Source organism: Mus pahari, chromosome 19 (assembly GCF_900095145.1).
Source record: "Mus pahari chromosome 19, PAHARI_EIJ_v1.1, whole genome shotgun sequence".
In the NCBI taxonomy this organism is placed as follows: domain Eukaryota; kingdom Metazoa; phylum Chordata; class Mammalia; order Rodentia; family Muridae; genus Mus; species Mus pahari.
This window is the reverse complement of record NC_034608.1, coordinates 29,884,755-29,906,102: the sequence shown is the minus strand read 5'-3', so window position 1 is coordinate 29,906,102 and position 21,348 is coordinate 29,884,755. Positions and strand designations below refer to the sequence as shown.

The 21,348-nt window shown below is 50.2% G+C and overlaps 1 protein-coding gene across 1 annotated transcript in view; it reads right to left on the bottom strand.

The window, feature by feature from the left end:
- Positions 1 to 21,348, bottom strand: part of Col4a2 (collagen type IV alpha 2 chain) — a 138,101-nt gene that overhangs the window by 41,098 nt on the left and 75,655 nt on the right. Inside the window, exons 5-15 of the mRNA XM_021219872.1 lie at positions 10,884 to 11,018; positions 10,486 to 10,530; positions 8,906 to 9,022; positions 7,900 to 7,971; positions 7,035 to 7,070; positions 6,820 to 6,882; positions 5,256 to 5,291; positions 3,395 to 3,436; positions 1,458 to 1,550; positions 710 to 745; positions 199 to 249 (exon numbers count right to left, since the gene is read on the bottom strand). Of these exons, the coding sequence (XP_021075531.1) occupies positions 199 to 249; positions 710 to 745; positions 1,458 to 1,550; positions 3,395 to 3,436; positions 5,256 to 5,291; positions 6,820 to 6,882; positions 7,035 to 7,070; positions 7,900 to 7,971; positions 8,906 to 9,022; positions 10,486 to 10,530; positions 10,884 to 11,018 (726 nt within the window). The remainder of the gene's footprint in view (positions 1 to 198; positions 250 to 709; positions 746 to 1,457; positions 1,551 to 3,394; positions 3,437 to 5,255; positions 5,292 to 6,819; positions 6,883 to 7,034; positions 7,071 to 7,899; positions 7,972 to 8,905; positions 9,023 to 10,485; positions 10,531 to 10,883; positions 11,019 to 21,348) is intronic.

The window sequence follows — 21,348 nt, the reverse complement described above, 5'->3', positions numbered from 1 at the left end:
GTAGCAAATGCATCTGAGAGATATCCCTGGTGGTGAATGCCCAACTGGCTGGCTGTGCCCAGGGTAAGACCATGGAAATCTCAACTCTTTGCTCAGCTTTTCTGCAAACCTAAAGACTGAACCTAAAAACAGAGAATCTGTTTAAAAAGCAAAAGCCAACTAAGTCAGACAACCGTGGTAATAAAATACGTGGCTCACCCGTACTCCTGGGAACCCCATGATGCCTTCCTCGCCTTTTGAGATTACGCCCTAGGGAAGAGAAACCAGAGTCTGAGAGGCGCCTGGAGCTGACCTCACCACCGGCCAGTCTGCAGCCTTCCTAGGCCCCTTAGGGACAGGATGGGGGTAGAGAGAGCACAGGGCTATGTGCTCATCACCTTTACCGGGGATGCCCCAGTCACCACCACAGTGAGGAAGAACTAGGAAGCTTAGTCAAACTGGACAAACAAGATGGCAGTGACCCCCGGGCCTAGAGCAGAGGACATCTCAACTCCATCCCAGCCCCTCTCAGCCCCCCACTTACAGCTTCAGATAATGCTAAGTACCCACATGATTAAAGCAAGTGCACTGTGTATCCACGATACCTCCTCACACAGAGAAGTGTACAAGAACACAAGGGTTAAGACCAGAACACACCCCATCATTCCAATAGGAGCCCTGAAGAGGGAGCGATCCCAGGAGGGAGGTAAGGAGTTGTTGTTGAACTTACGGGTGTCCCTTGCTCTCCTCTGTCCCCCTTTTCACCCTGCGAAGAAGACACGGAATAAGAGACGCTCTCGCCTTTGAGATCGGCAGTACATGAACATCGATCCCGTCTTAGGCTACGAGGCGAGAATGTATTTGATGAACTATTTCCCGGTAATCAATAACTCCTCAGCGCTGTAGCTTCGAGTCTCAAGTGCAAACAAGGAGTGTTTTTCTAGAATTTTCAGAAGGTGATTCGTGATGTGCCCGGCTGGGAGCCTTCCTCTTTTCCATCTGAGCAGCTAGTTATCGGCACCAGCCACAGGGCCCAGGTGCTTCTGAGCTTTCATGGAGATGGATGCGAGTGCCCACATGTCTGTCCCAGAGTGGGAGGACCCAGCCCAGGGGACCCCCAATTGACCACACTCAGTCAAATAAGGTCTTCGCAAGAGAAGGCAGTTGGAACACACTAACGCCTCCCGCTAAAGCAGCTTCAGCAGTATAGAATTTCTTCACAGTATTTTGGACTGGCAGGCCCTTGGCCCATCTTTGCTGTTAATACTCAGGATTCGGCAGCTCACACCTCCTTCTGGCTGATGGAAACTGTCCAGTCCCCCCAGTAGCTGGTGCAAATCTGATCTGGTTCCCTCACCCCCCTCAAACTGGCAGTGAGGTCCTTCCTGTCTTGGGATGCAACTGTTTGCATAAAAATGAAGAAAATGACTCTTGCACCCTCCTTTTCCTAGGTCAGCTGGGAATGACCATCCCTTTACCTTGTACAGATCCGGGTGGATCGTTGATGTTGTGGGCCCAATAAGTGTGATGTCAGATGGGATCCCGTTGGGTCCTGGCTGTCCTATGTCACCCTGCAGAATGTTCAGCAAAAGTGACAGTTTTGAATCAGGAGGGCACAGAACTTGAGGGACAGTCCAGTCTTACCACAGGCACTGTTTGGTTTGGTTTGGTTTGGTTTGGCTTTGCATGGCTACTTTGTATCACAACAATAAAATAACCTCACTGAAATAATGGTAGTCTAACACAATGTGAACCACCTTCCCATTGGCAACTGTTTAGAATTAGTAAGTCAAGGTCAGAGGTCACCAGTGATTCCACACTGCACCTGCTTCTGCAGGCTACCAAAGGTTTGATAGATTTGGGCTTTGCTGGGGTCACCGGAAGCAAGAGACACTATGTACACCAACAACCCAAGGCTAGACTAAATATCTTGAGGAGACTTTCACTGTTTGTGTCTGTAGCGGCAGACACTGGCCCACGTGAGTAGCAATGGCCGGCCCCATGCCCTGCTCACGACCTCTCTCTCTCAGAAACTGATAAACACAGGAGATTCCAACTGATGTTTCTTTTGCTGTTTCTACCAGTAAAGGACACTCTTAAGTTTGAGCTCAGTCACCATGTGGCAGGCACAGCAGCAGACTAAGTGCCGGGGCATCTCCTGAAGGTCTCCGTGTGTTTTGGGTATTCACTAGCACGTTCAAAGACTGGGACCACAGGACCCATGAGGGTTTCCGTGTGTTCATCAGTATCCGAGTAATGCCTTCTTGTGGATGGCTGTAAGTTCATCTCCACAGTCTTCCATGTGACCATTCCCTCGCACCAGTGACCTCTCCCCAAGCCCTCCCTCCCATTATGTGACCTAATTACCGTGGGGTATTTCATTGTAGGGGACTTTACATTTTTATGTGTTTTGTTCTTTATCTTTCCCCCCTTAGTGAATTCATCTAGGGCAGCCATGTGGTCTGTTCCCTGAGCTGGTTCCAGCTTAGGCTTCAGCTGAGCCCTTTAATCTTCTCTGAGTCCCACACATTAGAAGGCATTCTTTTATTTTTCTTTATTATTATTATTATTATTATTATTATTATTATTATTATTATTATTTTCTTTATTTACATTTCAAATGTAATACCCCACCCCTGCCTCTGCTCCCCTACCCACCCACTCCCACTACTTGGCCCAGGCCTTCCCCTGTGCTGGGTCATATAAAGTTTACAAGACCAAGGGGACTCTCTTCCCAATGATGGCTGATTAGGCCATCTTCTGCTACATATGCAGCTAGAGACACAAGCTCAGGGGGTACTGGTTAGTTCATATTGTTGTTGCACCTACAGGGTTGCAGCCCCCTTCAGCTCCTTGGGTACTTTCTCTAGCTCCTCCATTGGGGACCCTGTGTTCCATCCAATAGCTGGCTGTGAGCATCCACTTCGGTGTTTGCCAGGCACTGGCATAGCCTCACAAGAGGCCGCTATATCAGGGTCCCTTCAGCAGAATCTTGCTGGCATGTGCATTAGTATCTGGGTTTGGTGGCTGATGATGGGATGGATCCCAAATGGGGGAGTCTCTGGATAGTCCATCCTTTCATCTTAGCTCTAAATTTTGTCTCTGTACCTATATCCTTTCATGGGTATTTTGTTCCTTATTCTAAGGAGGAATGAAGTNTCCACACGATGGTCATCCTATTAGAAGGCATTCTTAGGAGGACACCTCCGCTCCCCAGTCCTGAAGACGGGTGGAAGTCACATATCCCTGTTGGAATCTCTGCCCACCGAGACTGTTCACAGTCTTGTCTTCCCTAATCCACCATTGTCCCTGGAGTGTGGGTGACTTGGCATTTGACCATGATCATATGTAAACTGTATTCTCAGGTCACCCTGAGCAGCGATGCTCACTGGTTCCTGTCATCGGGTCCCCTTACCTTTTCACCCTTCTCTCCGTAAAAACCGAGCCCTCGGTTGCCCTGGAAACAGAGATGGTGTGTATGAGTTTGGGAGAATCAAGAATCACAGTGAACCCAAGCTAGTTTTTAAGAAGAGAAGAGACCAAGCCACGTCCTCTCTCAACGTCAGGAACCAAGTGCCTCTCCTGGTCCTCTGCCTACGGAAGGCCCAAGGGGCGAGTGGAGAGTTGAAAGGGTCCTGTCAGCTGACACATTAGCACTTGGCCATCCAAGGGAGGGCTGGAGCTCTTCTACAGGTTCTGGGCTCTTTAACAGCCCAGATTCTGTATCTGGAGATCATGTCATCTCATTTTGATAAAAACCACCCTAACTTCATATAAACTTTTTTCCCCCTTCCTTAATGATTTTAGGGGACTTAACACTGACTGCTTTTCATATTTATGTGGCTGTTTGGATGTTTTCTGAGGCAAAGTCAGGCCTGTGTCTCAGCCAGTGTTTATCCAACAGTTCCTCCGGCGAGCATCCGGGCTGGAGTCAGCCCTCCCCGCCGCCATCCGAGACCATCGATGTGAGGAGCCACCCCACATGTTCACACAGTGCTCTTTCCTTTGGACCCCATGCTCTTTCCCAGGGTCTCTATTGTGACAGCGAGCAGAGCAGGCATCACACAGGACTCCTCCAGCCTCTCTCTGCAGCCTACTGTCTGCCTCCTCCAATGCTTAGATATCGTTCGGAAAAAAAAAATAGTAAAAGCAAAACCTTTCATTAAATTCTGCTTTCCCTCGCCACCTGGCTGGGAGTTGAAATCAAAGCACAGCACAGCATGGCGGCCGTGCGAGTCCCCATAGCACGCCTGCTCATAGATGCCTGTCAGAGTTGCCAGGAAGTGACTTGGCCCAGGGTGAGGGGGCTGTTTGTATTTGCAGCAGCCAGCGGAGATCTGAGGCCAGAGCCTGGGCTGGGCCACTGCTTCCTTGGCCCTGCAGCTCCTTGGACTTCCGCTGTCCTTGGCTGTAGGCCCTTCCCACAATGCTCAGGGCTGACTGATGGGGGTGAGGGTGGGGGGAGTGGGGGGGTATCCAGGAGTCTCCTCAAGTTTTAGCTCCAGCTGGAAACGCTGTTGGAGGGGATGGAAGCCTAAGGGGTATGGAGGTGGGTGGCAGCCAAGGTCACCAGGGGTCACAGAAAGGGGGCCGCCTATGGAGCAGGCGTGGGAACTGGAAGACCTGCCTCTGGGTATGGAGCAGTGCAAGGCTCTTCCAAGCTTCCTGCTGAACCCCAGGATTTCTGATCAGACATTTTCCTCATCAACATTGCTGAGCCTGGACAGCCGTCCGGCTTTCCCAGGTTATGACAAACTGGGCCCTGCTCTCAAGGCTGGAACAAACTCCAAAGTAACAAATACCCTGTCATGGAAGTGGTGTGGCTTTGCTCTCCATCCTGACTCAGTAGCGCTGGACATGTCCCTAGTGCTGACCTTAGGTTCTGAGTCTCACTGTATCCCACTAGGACGAGGGTCTCCCACTCCCCATTAACAAACACAGGGCCCCCTGATTCCAGCCTGGAAAATGGCTTCTGCAGTTAAATAGGAGCTGCCCCAGGCTGCCCAGCTGCACACCTTCCATTGTGGCTCACGGGTGTGATTTGCACACAGTCACAGCGGGCGTCATGGAGCTACAAACAGCATCCCCACATTGGGCTTGGGACAGGTGTCACACACACACCACAGTGACTATTCCTAAGGATCAAGTCTCAGACTACACAGTAGTTCTCAGCGTAATCTACACCAGAAACACTTGTCAGCCAAGTTGTTTTCTGGTCAAAGAATGCAGACACAATCATCAAAGAGCCCGCCTCACCCTCTTCCCCACTGACTTACTGGTTGTCCTTTGGGTCCAGGGGGTCCCGGTGGTCCCTGCAGAGATACAAAGACATGCATAAGCTGGGCTTCCCCCTGCCTCCCCCGCTCCCAGCTCTCAGATGACATCTGCTTGGAGGTCCTGGGAAAATCATTGATGTCCACTTAGGCCAGTATGGTCAGAGCTTCCCCACATCTGTCTTGGTGGGATGAAAAGCCAAGAGGAAGGCAGGGTCACTGTCCTTGGAATGTGCTGCTCTCTACCCACAGCTGTTCCTGGTTTGCTTGTGTGTTTTGGGCTTGTGACTTTACCCGTGCCCCTGATGTGTCTGTTCCGAAGCTCTGTGAGGTCCCAGGTCCTGTGACCACAGCCAGACTCCTCTGCTCTCCCAGGAGACTCCCCATAAGGCACTGGCACATTTTGGTGGTGGATTTGCAAATGCTCATGAACAGAACGGATCGATACATCAATTCCATCGCCCGAGCATCTGCATATGTGCATTCTAAGGTCCCCTGAACTGTACTTCTTTAGATATTGTATACTTTTCTGTGGAAGTGTGTGCATGTGTGTGTGTGCATGCGTGTGGCATGTTTGTGTGCATGTGTGAGGGCCAGTGGTCTACCTCAATCATTCGCTCATACTCTGACTAATTTTTGTGAGACAGGGTGTCACGCTAACCCTGACTTCAGCTAGTCTGGCTGATCAGCACGTCTCAGGGATCCTGCTGTCTCCACCTCGTTTCAGGGATCCACGTTTCAGGGATCCACGTTTCAGGGATCCTGCTGTAGCTCGGCGACTACTTGGCTTTTTGGCATGGTGCTGGGGGAGTGACTCAGGTCTTAGCGCTTATACAGCAAGCATGTCCCTGACTAAGCAACCTTCCCAGCCCCTCTGAACTCTATTTAGAGGAAAACCCTAAGCCACACAGTTATCGCTATATAAGTGAACCAGCCACTCGCAGGGAGAACAGTATGCATCCTGTCCCACTGTCGTCCTATCTTGGGCGAGCCTGCCACGGTGTTGCGGCAGAAGAGCTTTCTCATTGCACAAGAGTTTTGAAAAGATGAGAATCATCGCTACAACTGACAATTACGGTCTGGAGGAAATTGCACGTGCTCCTCTCGGGCTGCGAGCACACACCCTGAGAGCGGGTTCTGGGAGACGGTCACTCACCTGGAGCCGGACTCTCGTGTGTCATGGAAGGCTATTTCTCTCACCGCTGAGAGGGGCTCCTTCTCCTCTCTGGTGAGCTTTCCCTCATCCTGCTCAAGCCTGCCATATTTTTCTGTGTCATGATGTTGGGAGTGAGGGGTGACCTGTGGCCTCCACTCAGGGACTCTATACGTGACATTTGATGTGTCCCTTTCTACAGTGGCAACGGCCCAGGTGGGATGCACCTGTTACACATGGCCTGGTCCAGAAAGAGTCCGTTTCCTTCTTATTGACCAAGTGAGGCATTTGGTTGGCTTTGGTTAGGAATGATGGGCCAGCCCCATACTTAATATGGAGCCTGTTGTTCTGTGGCACTCAGTGGGTGGAAAAGGAACATCCACAGGTGAGCTGTCACTGGGCGCAGGGACTTACCGGTCTTCCAGGTGCTCCCATAGGACCCATCTGTCCTATTGGCCCCGGGCGGCCAGGAGGTCCCTGTGGACAGACAATGAGAACATGACTTGAGGCCAGGTAGAGTGGGGTGTCACCTCCAGATGTTTTATTTATTTGTTTTATATATTCGAGTACACTGTCACTATCCTCAGACGAACCAGAAGAGGGAATTCCCTAATGAAAATGGTACTCACCTGGTAACCAACCAGGCCAGGCTCTCCAGGTTCACCCTGGTTAAGAGGAAACAAGCGTTAAATTAAGAATTACTAGTGTGTGTTGTGTATGTTGTATGCATGTGTGTGTTGTGTATGCATGTATTATGTATGTTGTATGCATGTGTGTGTTGAGTATGTATATGTTGTATATGTTGTATGCATGTGGTGTGTATGTGTGTGTGTGTGAATGTGTGTGTGTATGTGTGTGCGTATTTGTGTGTGTATGTGTGTGCATATTTGTGTGTGTGTGTGTGTGTGTGTGAGTTCATTCAGGTGCATGTGAGGACAGAAGTCAGTATCAGATGTTATTCCTCAGGAGACACCCAAACTGTCTTTTGAGACAGAGTCTCTTATTAGTCTGGAGCCTCCTCAGTAGGCAACTCTGGATGGCTATTGAACCCAGGGACCTGCTTGTCTCTACCTCCTCAGGGCTGGGGCTGAGTATAGGGCACTGCCCAGCTCTTTTACACAGTTTTGGGGTTTTAACTCAGGCCTTATATTTGCATGGCAAGCTTTGTGCTGACTGAGGCATCTCCTGAGCCCCTAAGAGTTGACTGGCTTTGAGCATCTTTGGATTCATTTACCTCTTTGGCAAACAAACATGACATGTACAAGCCCTGGCAGACTGAGGTATTTGGTCTGCGACATTGAGAACAAGGGGAGACTGTGCACACCCCCACACAGAAATATGATGGCCCCAAGTTAATCACAGCCTTGTTACCCCATGAATCTGTAAATCCCTTCCCTGCATTGCTTCTTAAGTCACTGGAGTTAATTTCTAACTGGCTTTGTTACAGTTTACATGGGATAACCAAGTTCTGCCTCCCACCTATGGCAAACATACCCGGTATTTGTCACGGTCTTCTTTAGAGAGTGCGTAAGGCTCGCCTTTCTGCCCCTTGGGTCCTTGGGGCCCCTAAATTAGCAGATACACCATAAGAAAGAAAAACACAGAACAACCCATTATCTTCCAGTATGGCCATGATGACCATAGATGGCTGTTGGCTTCTGTCCGCCGTGCCCAGTGTCCCCGTGGATTACATAGGCACCTCCTGCACTAATTTCCTTAAGGCACAACCATGAGTATGGAGCCATGTAAAAATGAGATGGGGTGGTGGAGGGGGTGTGTGGGCGCTGCAGGGTGGAGGTGGAAGCCGTTAGCCAGAGACGCCAACTCAGTGAAGGGTAAAGTTGGGGATGTTAGCTCAGGACGTCTTCTCACCTCAGCGTGTTTTCAGAAAACAAAGGCTTAACCAAAATGTTAGCCTAACCTGAATTTGCAAATATAGTTCTGAATGAGCATCTTAGGATTCTTTTTGCAAAGACCCTAAGAATGGGGTCAGAGTGAACAATCGCAGGAAGCCTCACCTATTGAAAACATATTTCTGTTGTGTATCTATTTGCCCGTTGGTAGATGCTTGAGAATCCGACCTCCTTCTGGGTCCCCAGGAATCCCAGAATATGACTCCTCAGTGCCCAACAGACACTGGGACAAGCTTCAAGTTTTAGTTGTATCATTAAGCCATCTACTGTTATTCGACTTAGCATATAGGAGGAGATGGCGCGTTCCTTAGAAGACAGTGGGTGAGAACATAACACCATGTCATTCTTCTTCTACCTAACACTCAAGAATGCTTGAATCCAGGACATTCAGTGGGAAAAACTGGGGTGGGGGGGCAAAGTGGCTTTCACAGCTATGATGACGAGAACAAGGCCTGGCAGGTGGCCCTCCTGGCCTGAACCCGGGAAATGGAGCCAAGGTCACATTATGCTTGGTCCAGTTACACGGACACGTGCCCTTCACTCAGACTTCTAGGCTAATCAGACCACCACACCGTGCATTTACTCACAGGGAGGCCAGGGAAGCCCCCAGATCCAGAGGGCCCCTGTGGACCTGCGTCTCCCCTGGTTCCGTTGCAACCATCGTAGCCCGGCCTTCCTCGGGGTCCTCCTTGCCCTGGGTGCCCCTGGGAAGCAGAATGGCGTGTGAACAGTCCAGTTTTCACATAACTGACCCATCAAACAGTGGGGAGTGTTCTCAAAAGCCACACACCCCCCAGCAGAAATCCAAGGAAAAGACAACTCAAAAATGGACAAAGGAAGGAATGAATGATTAAACACGAAAAGATGTAGAACACGCTTAAGGGCGGGTTCGAGGCTGGGTAACCCAAGAGTTCCAAGAAGTAGTTAAAAAAATGAGCAGTTTAGTCTCAGGCTGTGTTTGGGAAAACATTTTTTATGATTTGTTTATCTCTGAAAATGCATGGATTCTTCACCCCGCCCTTTTCTACAGATCCCAAGTAACGAGGCGGTTACTTCCAGGCTGCAGTGGGGCGTAACTCGGAGTCTCCTGGAGCCCACTCTGTGGGTGACACCGAGGACCTGGCTATGCTGGGCTCATGCTCTGTTGAGCATGGCTGCTTTCCTTCTGCGCCACTTCCTTCAGGACTGTGGGGCTATGGGCCAGGAGGTAAAGAGCAGACTTCCCTTCGCTGGCTCTTGTTCCTGGTACTTAGCCAGCCCTACTTGTGAAGTTGGGGACCAGGCCCCCTCCTTGTGTGTGCACAGTGAGAGAGAAGAGGCATGCTGGTGTGATACAGACCTCTGTGGACATGGGTGAGGTTCACAGGCCTCTACCATAGCCGTAGATGAAGGAGGCTGGCAGGACATGTGATCAACACACTCACCCCCTGAGCTCAGGTCTGGCCAGGGAGCCGCCTGGGAATCCTGTTGGCTGAGCCCTGAGTCAGGCACTTTCCGCCCCCCCCCCCACAACAAGAAGTTAAAGTAAACTAGCTTATAAAAACACTTTTATTGCATTTTGAGATTTTCTCATGAACAAACCATGCCTCCTCTCTCTCTCTCTCTCTCTCTCTCTCTCTCTCTCTCTCTCTCTCTCTCTCACTGGCCTTGAACTCATGGCAATCTTCTTGTCTTATCCCCCCCAAATGCTGGAAGACAAGCATGAACCACACCCCGTCTATAATTCTCTTTTTGACTCCCTTATTCGAAGCTACTACAAAGAGTCTGGGCAGCTGCAGAAGCCACTGTGGGTTTCGTTCTAGTCTGGCACTTGCTGGGCCATTTTATATTTAGATTGTCCCATGTGGCAAATGAACTCTCGAGACCTGCTCTTCCCCAAGCATCTGCAAGGCATGCTCTATTTTCCTGATGGTTAACAAGGTTCAGCGTTAGCAAAGTAGATTCGGTTCTGGAGCCCTGCCTATAGGAACCTCCAGGAAGGGAGTGCTTTGTCTATTGTTTGCTGGGAATCCAGGAGGAGAGAGAGAGTGCACTGAACACCCCCCCCCCGCCCCCATGATGCCATAGACAAAGGGAAGCCGGCTCCTTTCAAAGGTTTCTTTAAGTTATAAACGCATTGCTTGGAACACACACAATGTTTAACCTTCTCATCTTCCCAAACACTTACAGGAATTCCATCTGCACCGGGGAACCCAGAGACGCCTCTCGCTCCCTGTGAAGAGTCAGAACAATTAACAAAACCAGAAAGGCCCAGTGCCCACCCAGAGCAGAAGACCCCAGCCAGGGCCCCAGTGCCCACCCACAGCAGAGGACCTCAGCCAGGACCCCTTGTGCCCACCCAGAGCAGAGGACCCCAGCCATGACCCCTTGTGCCCACCCAGAACAGAGGACCCCAGCCAGGACCTCCAGTGCCCACCCAGAGCAGAGGACCCCAGCCAGGACCTCCAGTGCCCACCCAGAGCAGAGGACCCCAGTCATGACCCCTTGTGCCCACCCAGAACAGAGGACCCCAGCCATAACACCTTGTGCCCACCCAGAGCAGAAGACCCCAGCCAGGACCCGTACCACATCTCCTTTTGGTCCAGTTGGTCCAGGAATTCCCCGTTCACCCTTGTCTCCTTTGCGACCCTGTAGTCCTGGGAATCCTTGCAACCCTGGGGGGCCATTGTAACCCTGGGGGCCCACTGCCCCTGGCTGACCCTGTGGGAACAACACATGTTCAGGATCACAGAGGAAGACAGGCACACATTCTCAGTCAGTCCCTTTCCAAACGGCTCTTCCCGTTCTCCATAATCTAGCATCCTCAGGAACGTTATGTAAATGACCATCTTCTACCAGGGCCACCACAGAGGGATCGCTGGTGGCTACGGAGGAATGACATCAGAGAGCTTGAGGGGAAACAGCTTCATTGTGAAAACGAGAGGGTGTGACGTGTGAGGTCGGTGGTGATCGACCCAACATCACCTTGCAGTTGACAGTGTCAGCTTGCTTGGCTTCTACAAGTCTCTTCAGTGTAAAATGTTCCCAGTGACCTCCCTAATATAAGGCACACAGGCGCTACACAGAACAGCATACCCACGCACTGGAGCATTACTCCCCCTTAAACAGAAAGCACAGACACATGCTCCCATGGGGATGAGCTCGGAAGACATGTGCTTATGAAATAACCAATAATAAAAAGATACCAAAGACCTTGCTCAAAGCTGTTCCTATCTCTCCTCTACTGGTCCTTGTAGGAGCCACAGGTCTGTGGATGGAAGAGCCCCACTCACTGAAGACAGAGACGGATGAGGGAGATTCAGAGACCCAGCCCAGAGCTCAGGCACCCCCTCAACCCAGGGAGAGTCTGCAAAGGTCTCTGGGTTCCATCTGCCAGCCTTGCCACACTAGCAAATGTCCAGCCAGGGCGGGGCAGGCTGAGCCTGGTGAGCAGGGGTGGAGTCTATGCATTACAAACACGAGGCTGGTCCCACCGTGTGGTTTGCCATGAGGATGGTGGCACTGGGGGGTAGACACGGGGACATTCAGAAGCGGTCTCTGAAGCTCTATGGCTTGGTTGCTGGTGTGTTTGGGAAGAGAACAAGTTTTGGTTCCGACTCCTATGGGTGTCTTCTGGTCACGTGTGCCTTGTTTTAGTTTGTGGTGCTGCAAGGATCTAGGTTTCCTGGGATCTGCCATGTGGAGGCAACCCCCTGCCAGTGTTTACCATGACCCCTGGGGGGGGTGGTGGTGCTCAGTTCTCACAGTGGCATCTGTACCGTTTACAGCCTGCAGGTCTGTCAGTGGGGATAACCATTCTAGAGCGGAGGAAAACAGTTCCTGGCTGCCACAGGACCTGCCTGTGAGGCTGCCCTCATCCCTCACGTTCAAACCTTATTGGCGGGCGACACCAATGATCCCATGAGCTCATTTCTGCTGTCAGCAGACCTTTAACCCGCACTTCTTGGATGGGGAGTCTAAGTTAGGAGTGAACTCTAGTCTTGTCTCCTCTGAAGCTACCTGCCATCTCTTCTCCTTGCACAACCCAGTGTGTTGCCTGAACCCCCAGGTCTGCACAATCCTCACCTTTATCTAGATCCAAAACACTCTTGTGGCTTCAGAGGGAAATCCAGACCCAGCAGACCTCCCCATTCTTTCTCCCCAGCCTCTGGCAACCCCACCACCCACTGGCCTCTGTCTCTTTGGTTCCCTCTTCTATAAATCAGCAGAAATTAAATCACACGATGGGTGTGAGACCTTTTGAGTCTGGCTTCTTTCACTCAGCGTAATGCTTTGGGGGCTCATTTACGTTGCGGCACAGACCACTCCTTCATGTTCATGGCTGAATACTATTCCACTGTATGGATATACTGCAGTCTATCCTTTCATCTGCCAGTGGGCATATTTGAATGGCTCTACCTTTTGGTTGTTTATTTACACGTATGTATGTGTGTGCCTGGGCATGTGTGCCATAGCACACAGGCCAGAAGACTACTAAATGGGATTAGTTTTCCCTTTTTATCTTTACATATGGGTCCTGGGGCATCAAACTCAGGTCTCCTGGTTGCACTCCAATCACCTCCCCTTGCTGAGCCATTTCATTGGCCCTCTTGTGTAATGATGAATAAACAAACAAACAAACAAACAAATAGTCTTGCTGTTAGCATGTGTATCAAAACTCCACCTGAGTTCCTCCTGTAGGTTTCTGGTACCAATCCCCAGGACTCAGTGGATCTCAGACAATTACACATTTAAGTTTCCGACCAAACTTTTCCCCTCAGGGGCTGTATCAGTTCACAGCCCTACCAGAAATGCCCCAGTTTTGCTTCACCCTAGCTAACGCGTTCTTTCTTCTTCGGTGGCTCTAGCCCATCTTGTCAATTTTGAACAGCTGATGATGGACCAGGCTGCATATCTCGGTGTGTGTGTGTGTGTGTGTGTGTGTGTGTAGAATGTGGGTTGACCCTGACCTCTGGGGCTGCAGCTCCTGTTGCTAGGCTGAACCCTGCCTTGTGGGATAACTGGGCATTGGCATACAGTCCCAGGGTGCTCTTGGGAGGTACGTTTGGCTCGCCAGGCAGGTTGGGGCTTTCCCCAGGATGTCCTGCCCGGTGCGGAAGTGCTCTGCAGAGTTCCAGAAGCAGCTGCACATGCAGGCAAGGAGGGTTTCCCTTTGTGCGAATCAACCACCCTCTGTGGAAAGGTCCAGCTCGGACCTTATTTCCATCTCTTCCTCTCTGTGGGTAAAGAGGTTAAAAATAGAGCTGTCCCAACAGAAGGTGCCCACTCCATGTGCCTACATGTCAACCCCCAAACTCCCAAATCTACAATGCTCTTCAGATTCCTGCTATGCCTTTGAAAACCTCCTTCATCCCATCCATGCTGCAGGGACACAGAACATATGTTACAAACCTGCGGACACTTTTCAAAGGACCTGTAAGATTGTGTGTGTACCCCCCACAGGGGTGGGTCTCCTAGGGAGTGGGACAATGGACACCATCACTCCACTGTGCACCTCCAGGAGGCGGCCTGCCAGAAGCTTAGATGCAGCAACGGTTGTGGGTTGTGGCGTGGCGAAGTGCTGAGCACCAGTCGGGAGGAACCATAATTGGGCTCGGAGAAGCCCGGCATTGTGCGCTGCCTGCCTGGCTCCTGGATCACGTCATTCCACTCTTGTGTCTCTGCGTGGAGTCATTCTAACTTCATGCTGAATTAATTCACTAGAAGTACATTGTCCCAGGCATGGCTCCGGAACGCTGAACCTGCATTTCACATAATTCCTAGAGGTTCTTGTGTGCATTGCTGTCAGAATAACACCATGTCCCACACTTCCCTCCACATGGCCCTTAAGGGAGATTTTAAGGTTATCTTCTAAATAAGACACATTTCTTTAGGACTAAGTTCTAGCTCAGAGAAAGGTCTGGCTCATTGAGTCAAGCAGAGCCGAAAACACCCCCCCCCATTATGTCAGCTAAACATTAACTTTAATTAAACATCCCTTGAAGATAGAATAAATGGGACAGGGATTTGTCCACTCGACACCTTATCCTTCTTTTTCTGGAGTCACACCTGGTGTGTACCTGGTCACAAGTCATTTTTGGTGGACGGCAAGGCCAATCGAAGCCAGTGTTATTAAGTTCTATGGCTAAGTAAGAGGTGAGCTTAGCATTCCAGGCTCCCGAGAATGCTCCCGAATTTGGAAAAGTCTACGTCTGGAAAAGGGGCACAGTGCCATCAGAACACGTGCATGCAGAGCCACCATGCGACTGGATGTTTTGGACAAAGGCCAGATAAGCCCAAACACCCACTCCCAAGGACAGAACTGGCCCCTGTGCACACCAGGATGTTCAATCTGGCTGCAGCCTTTCCGGGTAGAGCAGAATAGACTCCCTGTGACGCAAAGGATGAATGGTAGGAAATCCCCTCTCCTTCCTAAACCGACTCTTCCTGCCTCACCTTTCATGGGCACCAGCCACAGACCCTCCTACCCTCGCCAGCCCCTTGCAGACTCTCCCTTCCTCTCAGTAGACCACGACTCTGGACGATCCCGGGGAATTCCTAAGTTCTAGTGAATTTCTGCAAGCTGATGGCATGCACTGGGGAATTCACAAGATGTCCACGGTGGCAGGAAGGGCTCCCTCAGGATCCGGGAAATGTATTCTGTGCCCCAGGGTTTGGAACTGTCTACTGTACATGAGATGACGGTTCACTTGTGTGGACGTGTTATGTCACCTGCGGGGGAAACTAAAGAGTACCCACCTAACAGTTTGTGACATAAGAGACTTTCCAAAATTATTTAACAGATTGTAGTTCAAAAGCAAATGGCACCTGGCTGGGTGAGATGGCTCAGCTGGTAGAGGTGCATGCTCTCAGGATGGACAGTCTGAGTTCCGCACCTGGAACCCACGTCGGGGAAGGAGAGAACTGACTTCCAAAAGTTGTCCTCTGACCTCCATACACACACACAAAGGCCATGGCACACGTGAGCCCCTCCCCCACAATTAATTAACTAATTATTAATTAATTAATTAAATCCACACACGATGAAGCAAACATTCAGCTTTTACTCCCAGGACCCAACTCAGGAAGGAACATCCCCTTGTAGTGGATCAGACTCAAATGAGAGAGATAGAAATAATAAAGTTAAACCAATCGGCTGCTACCACCTGCAAAATGGGTAGAAGAAAACATTGAGACTTTGGGATCGTAAAAGAAAAGATTCTTTAGACACACACACATCACAAAACAAAATAGTGGAGAAGATTTAAAAAGTTTGATCGTCCAAATACTGCTGAAAATAAAAAGGCTTTAAACTAGCCAAGTCTGGCCTGAACTAGATGAGAGACTCCCTGTCATGCACCTATTAAACCTCCTGCTGACGCCTGACACTTGCGAGCCTACAGTGGTGGCCTAGTGCCCCCCCCTCCCTTAAACTTCTCTCCTAGCAGTTCCCAGCATCTGGCTCTCACCTCTAGCTCCACAAACCGTCTGCTGAGTGGCTGGCTGCTCATATACTGCAGTTATCTGGCTCTGTCTCAGTCACGGTCCTCCCGATTCACCCCCAGTTCTATTTTTAGAACACTTTCCTTCTGTTTTTTTTTTTTTTTGTGTGTGGTTTTTGAGGCTTGAGCCCAGAGTCTGGCGCGTGCAAGGTAAGAGCTTCGCCACTGAGCTACATCCTCAGCCTGAACCCCTTTGAAGATCACTAGAGTAACATCACAGTTTTTGAGGTTCAACCCAGGGGGCGCTGCCCTTCAGGGAAGGCTTGCCATCCTCACTGTCCCAGTCCCACTCAGTTCTGTAGCCCCCTGGAGCCATTCCGGAAAGTCTTGTCTTAGCCCTGCACTGCCCCGGGGAATGGCTGATTGCTGGCTCCTTAAAGGGCTTGGCTTCTCTGTCTACACAGCAGACAGAATGCTCCCCGGGCCCTCATGCTGAAGTCATCAAGGAGACCACCCAGGCTCATGGAAGGAGGCCTGAGTATCAGACCCTGCTCAGCATCTGATTAGATAATGAAATATCGTGGGCAGCCAAGGCGCGGGTGAGGCAGGCTCTGGAATGCTGGGTGTTCCTCCTCCAGAAGGCTCAGGCCCGTAATGTCTGAACCTGGCTGCTTTAAGCGTGACTGAGCTGAACTTGAACATGCTTAGCAAGAGGTAGGACCTTGGTGGGATCACTGAGGTTCACAGGGGGTCAAAAGTGGTAGAGGAAAAGGGGTGTGTACTGACAGAAGTCTGCAAAAGTCTAAAAAGGAAAGAATTTTGATGTTTACTGGATAGCTTGGTTTTGAAAATTTGAAATGAAATCAACATTCCTGGTGGGAGGAACAGGACCAGGGAGTGACAGTGCAGTTCCAGTAGCCAACACCAGGGGGCAGTCATTCTCAGTCTGCAGGCGAGTTGGGAAACCTGCCCTCTGACTTGAAGGTTTTGAGTCTCTCCAGGGTCACATGACTCAGCTCTAGGGGACAGAGGGCAAGTCCCTCATTTGCTAACCTCCCTTGGGGATAATCCCAAGGAAAACTAAGGTTGCCTAATTCCAGTTAGTCCAAGGGGCTATCACACTCCACTTCCCCTAGAGTAATTAAGTCAATAACTCATAATCCATCTTTTAATCTTGTTAAAGTATGTGAAGTACTGACCCTGGGAGCCTGCTCCCATGCCTACCCTGACGGCACTTGCAACGGCCACTTCAAGTGACATTAGATTGAATTCCTCCCCAGGACTGAGTCAGCACATACCTAACAGCCCTGGGTCTTTGCTGAGAGCCATTTCCACCTTTGTTAATTAGATTTTAATTCCTGTAAAACTCAGGGCACATATTGTCACTATGCTCATTCTCTAAGGGAAACTGAGGTGGGGGTGTGTGACCAACCTGCCTTGTACATTCCATGAGAGTGAGCTCACACAGGAGATGGCCATGTGGTTCTGGAAACCCACTGGCAGCCTGGGGTATGCTCACTGTAGAGAGGGACTTAGGTGTGAAGCCAGGCAAGGCAGGACAGGTGTGGGGGACGAAGAGCAGAACAGAGCAGAGCTGGCGGCGATATGGCTTAGGGACAAGATAAAAGGGTATAAAAGTGACTTCTGAGGCCGAGAGGCTAGGAGATGGACCACAGACGGTGGACTGTGTGGGAAGGGTCTGTGGGTGGCCGAGGTATCGGTGATGACTGTTCATGTCATCATGACCACCATGCCCTATCTGAGAAGGCAGGGAAGGGGATGTTGTGGTCTTTGAATGGCCAGAACTCCATGCTGGGAGGTGGAGGAGCCACCATAAGGTACATGAATGGCACTTGGAAAGAAAAGCTTGAGAACACCTCCTACCGAGAGACCTCACCTCACCAGGGAGGTGTTGACTCCAGCCCTAAAGGGCCTAAGGACGCGTCTGGAACAGATCTGGCATTCTCTGTCTCTCTTTTCTCACAACCATGTGGCCTCAGAAGGGCTTTTTGATTTATTTGTTTGTTTATTTGATTTGCTCTTATTTTTTTTTTTCAGACAGGGTTTCTAGCTCAGACTGGTCTCAAATTGCTACGTAGCCAAGAATGACCTTGAGCTTCTGATCCTCCAGCATCTACCCGCCCTGGGATTACAAGTATAAACCCCATGCCCAGTTATTGCAGTGCTGGGAAACCAACACAGGGCCTTATGCATGCTAGGCAAACATGCTACCAACGGAGCCACATTCCCAGTCCCAGTCCCAGTCCCACCCTTTGCTGGAGACAGAACCCACATCCTTGTATTGGTTAAGCAAGTGCTTTGCCACTGGGCTGCACTCCAGCCCTAACCCTTGACGTTTGATTCTGGGAAGGCCAAAGGCAGACAGGCCACATCAGATCACACAACATCGCACACAGCCTTTCTTCCTTTAGAGGGATCTACTCTCTGGGAGGAGTCACAAGATAAGACCTACCAGTCCCTGAGGTGGTCCTTGGGGTACCCCCTTTCCTATGACACTGTCGCAGCCTTCAGGTTAAGCTTGTCTCCTGGGCAGTGATTAAGAGGCTAAGCTCACAGCCAACTATGGTCCTGTAAGTGACTCTGGTGTCTCTGCACTTCCTCTCTCTGATTCTCATCTAGTATGACCCTTCTGATGTCACTGAACACATACCCCAAATGAACACAGACCATAGGAGCTCGACCTCCCATCTAAGTTTATGGGAAGCTAATGCATGGATCAGTGATGCAGACAGGAGACCCAAGACCCAGTGACATTCTTCTGCAATCCAGAGAATGACTCAGGAGGCATGTCCTCAGGAGGCATGACACCCCCCTTCTTCCTTGGAGACTGTTTTGTGTAGCTCAGGGTGGCCTCAAACTCACCCTGTAGCAATGGATGACTGAACTTCTGATCTTCCTGCCACCACAGTAGGAAATGGGGATTGGATGTGGTTCTGAATTCGGGGCAAGCACTTTATGGACTGAGCCCCATTGACACCCTTTTACTTTCTAAAGACTTTATTTACTTTTATTTTATATGTATGAGTGTTTTATCTGCCTGCATATATGAATGTATACATATGCAGTGTCCAAGGAGACCCCCCCCACCCCAGACACTGGTGAATCTCTCAGAACTGGAGTTACGAACTGTTGTGAGTAGCCACGTGGATTCTGGGAATGGAAGAATCCAGATTCCCATGTAAGAGCAGCTGGCGTTAACTGCTGAGCCATCTCGGGCCCCCCACCAATCCTTTCCTCTAATGACATTTAAATTCTTCATTATTTTATCTTTTTATGTGCATGGGTGTTTTGCCTATATGTCTGTCTGTCTGTGCACCACTTCAGAGCGTGGTGCTCCTGAGACCAAAAGAGGGTGTCCGGTCCCTTGGAACTGGAGTTATCACATGGTTGTGCTCGACCTTAAATGGATTTTTTAAAGATATATACACATATTTATATATATATACATATATATATATATATATATATATATATATATATATATATATATATGAAGAAAAATAGATAGCAAATTTCTTCAATGAAATGGCAGTAGACACTGAACACAGCTCATCCTCCTGAGGTCTGTAAAGGTTGGTAACCTCCCAGGTGATCAAGATGGGACCCATCTGACTTCCTTAGTGAGCAGCCAGGGAGATGGTGTGCTGTGCACCTCAGGCAGGATTTCCATTACAGATGTTGGTTTTCCTTGGCATTTGGGATATCCTTCCCAAATGACCTAAGCCTCTTAAGGAGACTATTTCTACAAGAGCATACATACTCACGACATGTGTGAGTGCACATGCACGTGTGTGCGCCTGTCCTCAGCTCCATGTCCTCCGGGTTCCCTGCTGGGTCTTAACTTTCTGTGCAGTCGGGCAGGAGCCTGTCTGCATGAGAACAGTCATTCATACCCAGGCAGTCCCATCCCGATTCCCAAGGATGGTCCAGCTGGGTCAGCTTGGCTAGGCTGGCAAGCTGGGCACACCAGTCATGCCCATAGGAAAGCTAAGATGGCAGAAGTCTAGAGAGCAGTGACCCCATGACTCCCCTGATGTCCCATGGCCAGCTGTGACTGTGAGTCTTTGCTTTGTGGAGCTCACAGGCTCCTCATTCAGATATGGCCCAGACACCTTCCAAAGTCACTTCCTCTCTCCTGCCCATAACTTGAGCCAGGGACAGTTGGCTCTTGTAGTTCCTTGGATCAAACTCTCCTATCAAGGAGGCACATGTTCTCAGGCTGAAGGCTCTAACCCTGTTCCACAGTCCTCCTCCTTAAACGGGCATTTCTCCTGGGTGTTGGCTCAGGGACATCAGAGGTAGCTCTGGAGTTAGCCAAACTAAGTTCTTGTCAGAAGCCCTGGTAGGACACCTCACCCCACTCTCCATGTTCCTCCTCTCTCCTGGACTCTGCCCAAGCATCCCCAGTTCCCTAACCACAGAATGTCTAAATTCCCTCCGGCACCATGTCCTGCCATAACCCTTCTTTCTCCCAAGACAATCCCTGGAGTCCAATTCTGGACAAGTAGAGACATTGCTAGCATTTGACTTAAGTCCAAGGACCCAGCATGCTCCACTGTAGCTGCTGTCCTGTGTTTCCCCAGTCTGTTCTTCTCTCTTGTCCTCTCCTCCGGGTCTGTAATAACCTGTTAGCCAGCTTCTCCTTTGCCTTGCCCTGACAACTCCCTTGTGGTCACTCTAGCAGTCAAGGGGACTCTTGTGTTACGCTTACCTTAAACCTGTTCCGTCCCTCTGTCCACTACAGAACCCACGGTGCTCCTTGAGTATTTTGATGGTTTCTAACGATGCCCTGATGTTGTGAACACTTCTTTCTTCCTGAAAAGGCCGCTCCTTGCTTCTTCTCTGAGATGATATTGGGATAAGCCCCCTTTGATCTGCACCTAGTTTCTTAGCTGCTCCATACACTTCCCTATGAAACCCCTTCTGTGCCTGTTTTGCATCTTGAGGGGGCCAGTGCAGTGCCTGGATCACAGGCTTGGGGGTGGGGCTGCTGTGGTTGCAACTGTGGTAGCTGTTTGACATGAATCGTGTCTGTTTATATCCATCTGGATGCTTCCTCCTTTAGCTGCCTGTAATGCCCAGGAAGCATCCCCTTGTAACCGCTCTGTCTTCACTCCCAGCATGGCCACTGGGGTGAGCTTCCAGGACACCAGAGGCCCTTTGCAGGACTAGCCTGAGAGCTTTCCTTCCCCAACATACATGCGGCAAAGCCATACTTCCATGCTAGGCAAGCATGGAAGACCAGTCTTCATTTATCTTCTAGCAAGCAAGACAACCGAGTGGCCAGCTTGGTTAAAGGGAGTTGGGAGAAATGTTTATCCAACCTCCATCCATCCATGCCTCTCTCCATCTTCTGTCGGTCTCTGCCACGTACCCACCACCTCTATCTTTATCAATGATCCACGTGCCTACTTATCCAAGTACACATGCGCACACACACAGGCTGACTGTTATATGTATCTTACACTTAGAAGATGTAAAAATGGACTTTGGGCCGGTGAGATGGTGAATGGCTTCTGACAGGGAAGCTTGATGTGTGACAGGTAAGCCCGATGTGTGACAGGCAAGGCTGATGTGTGACAGGCAAG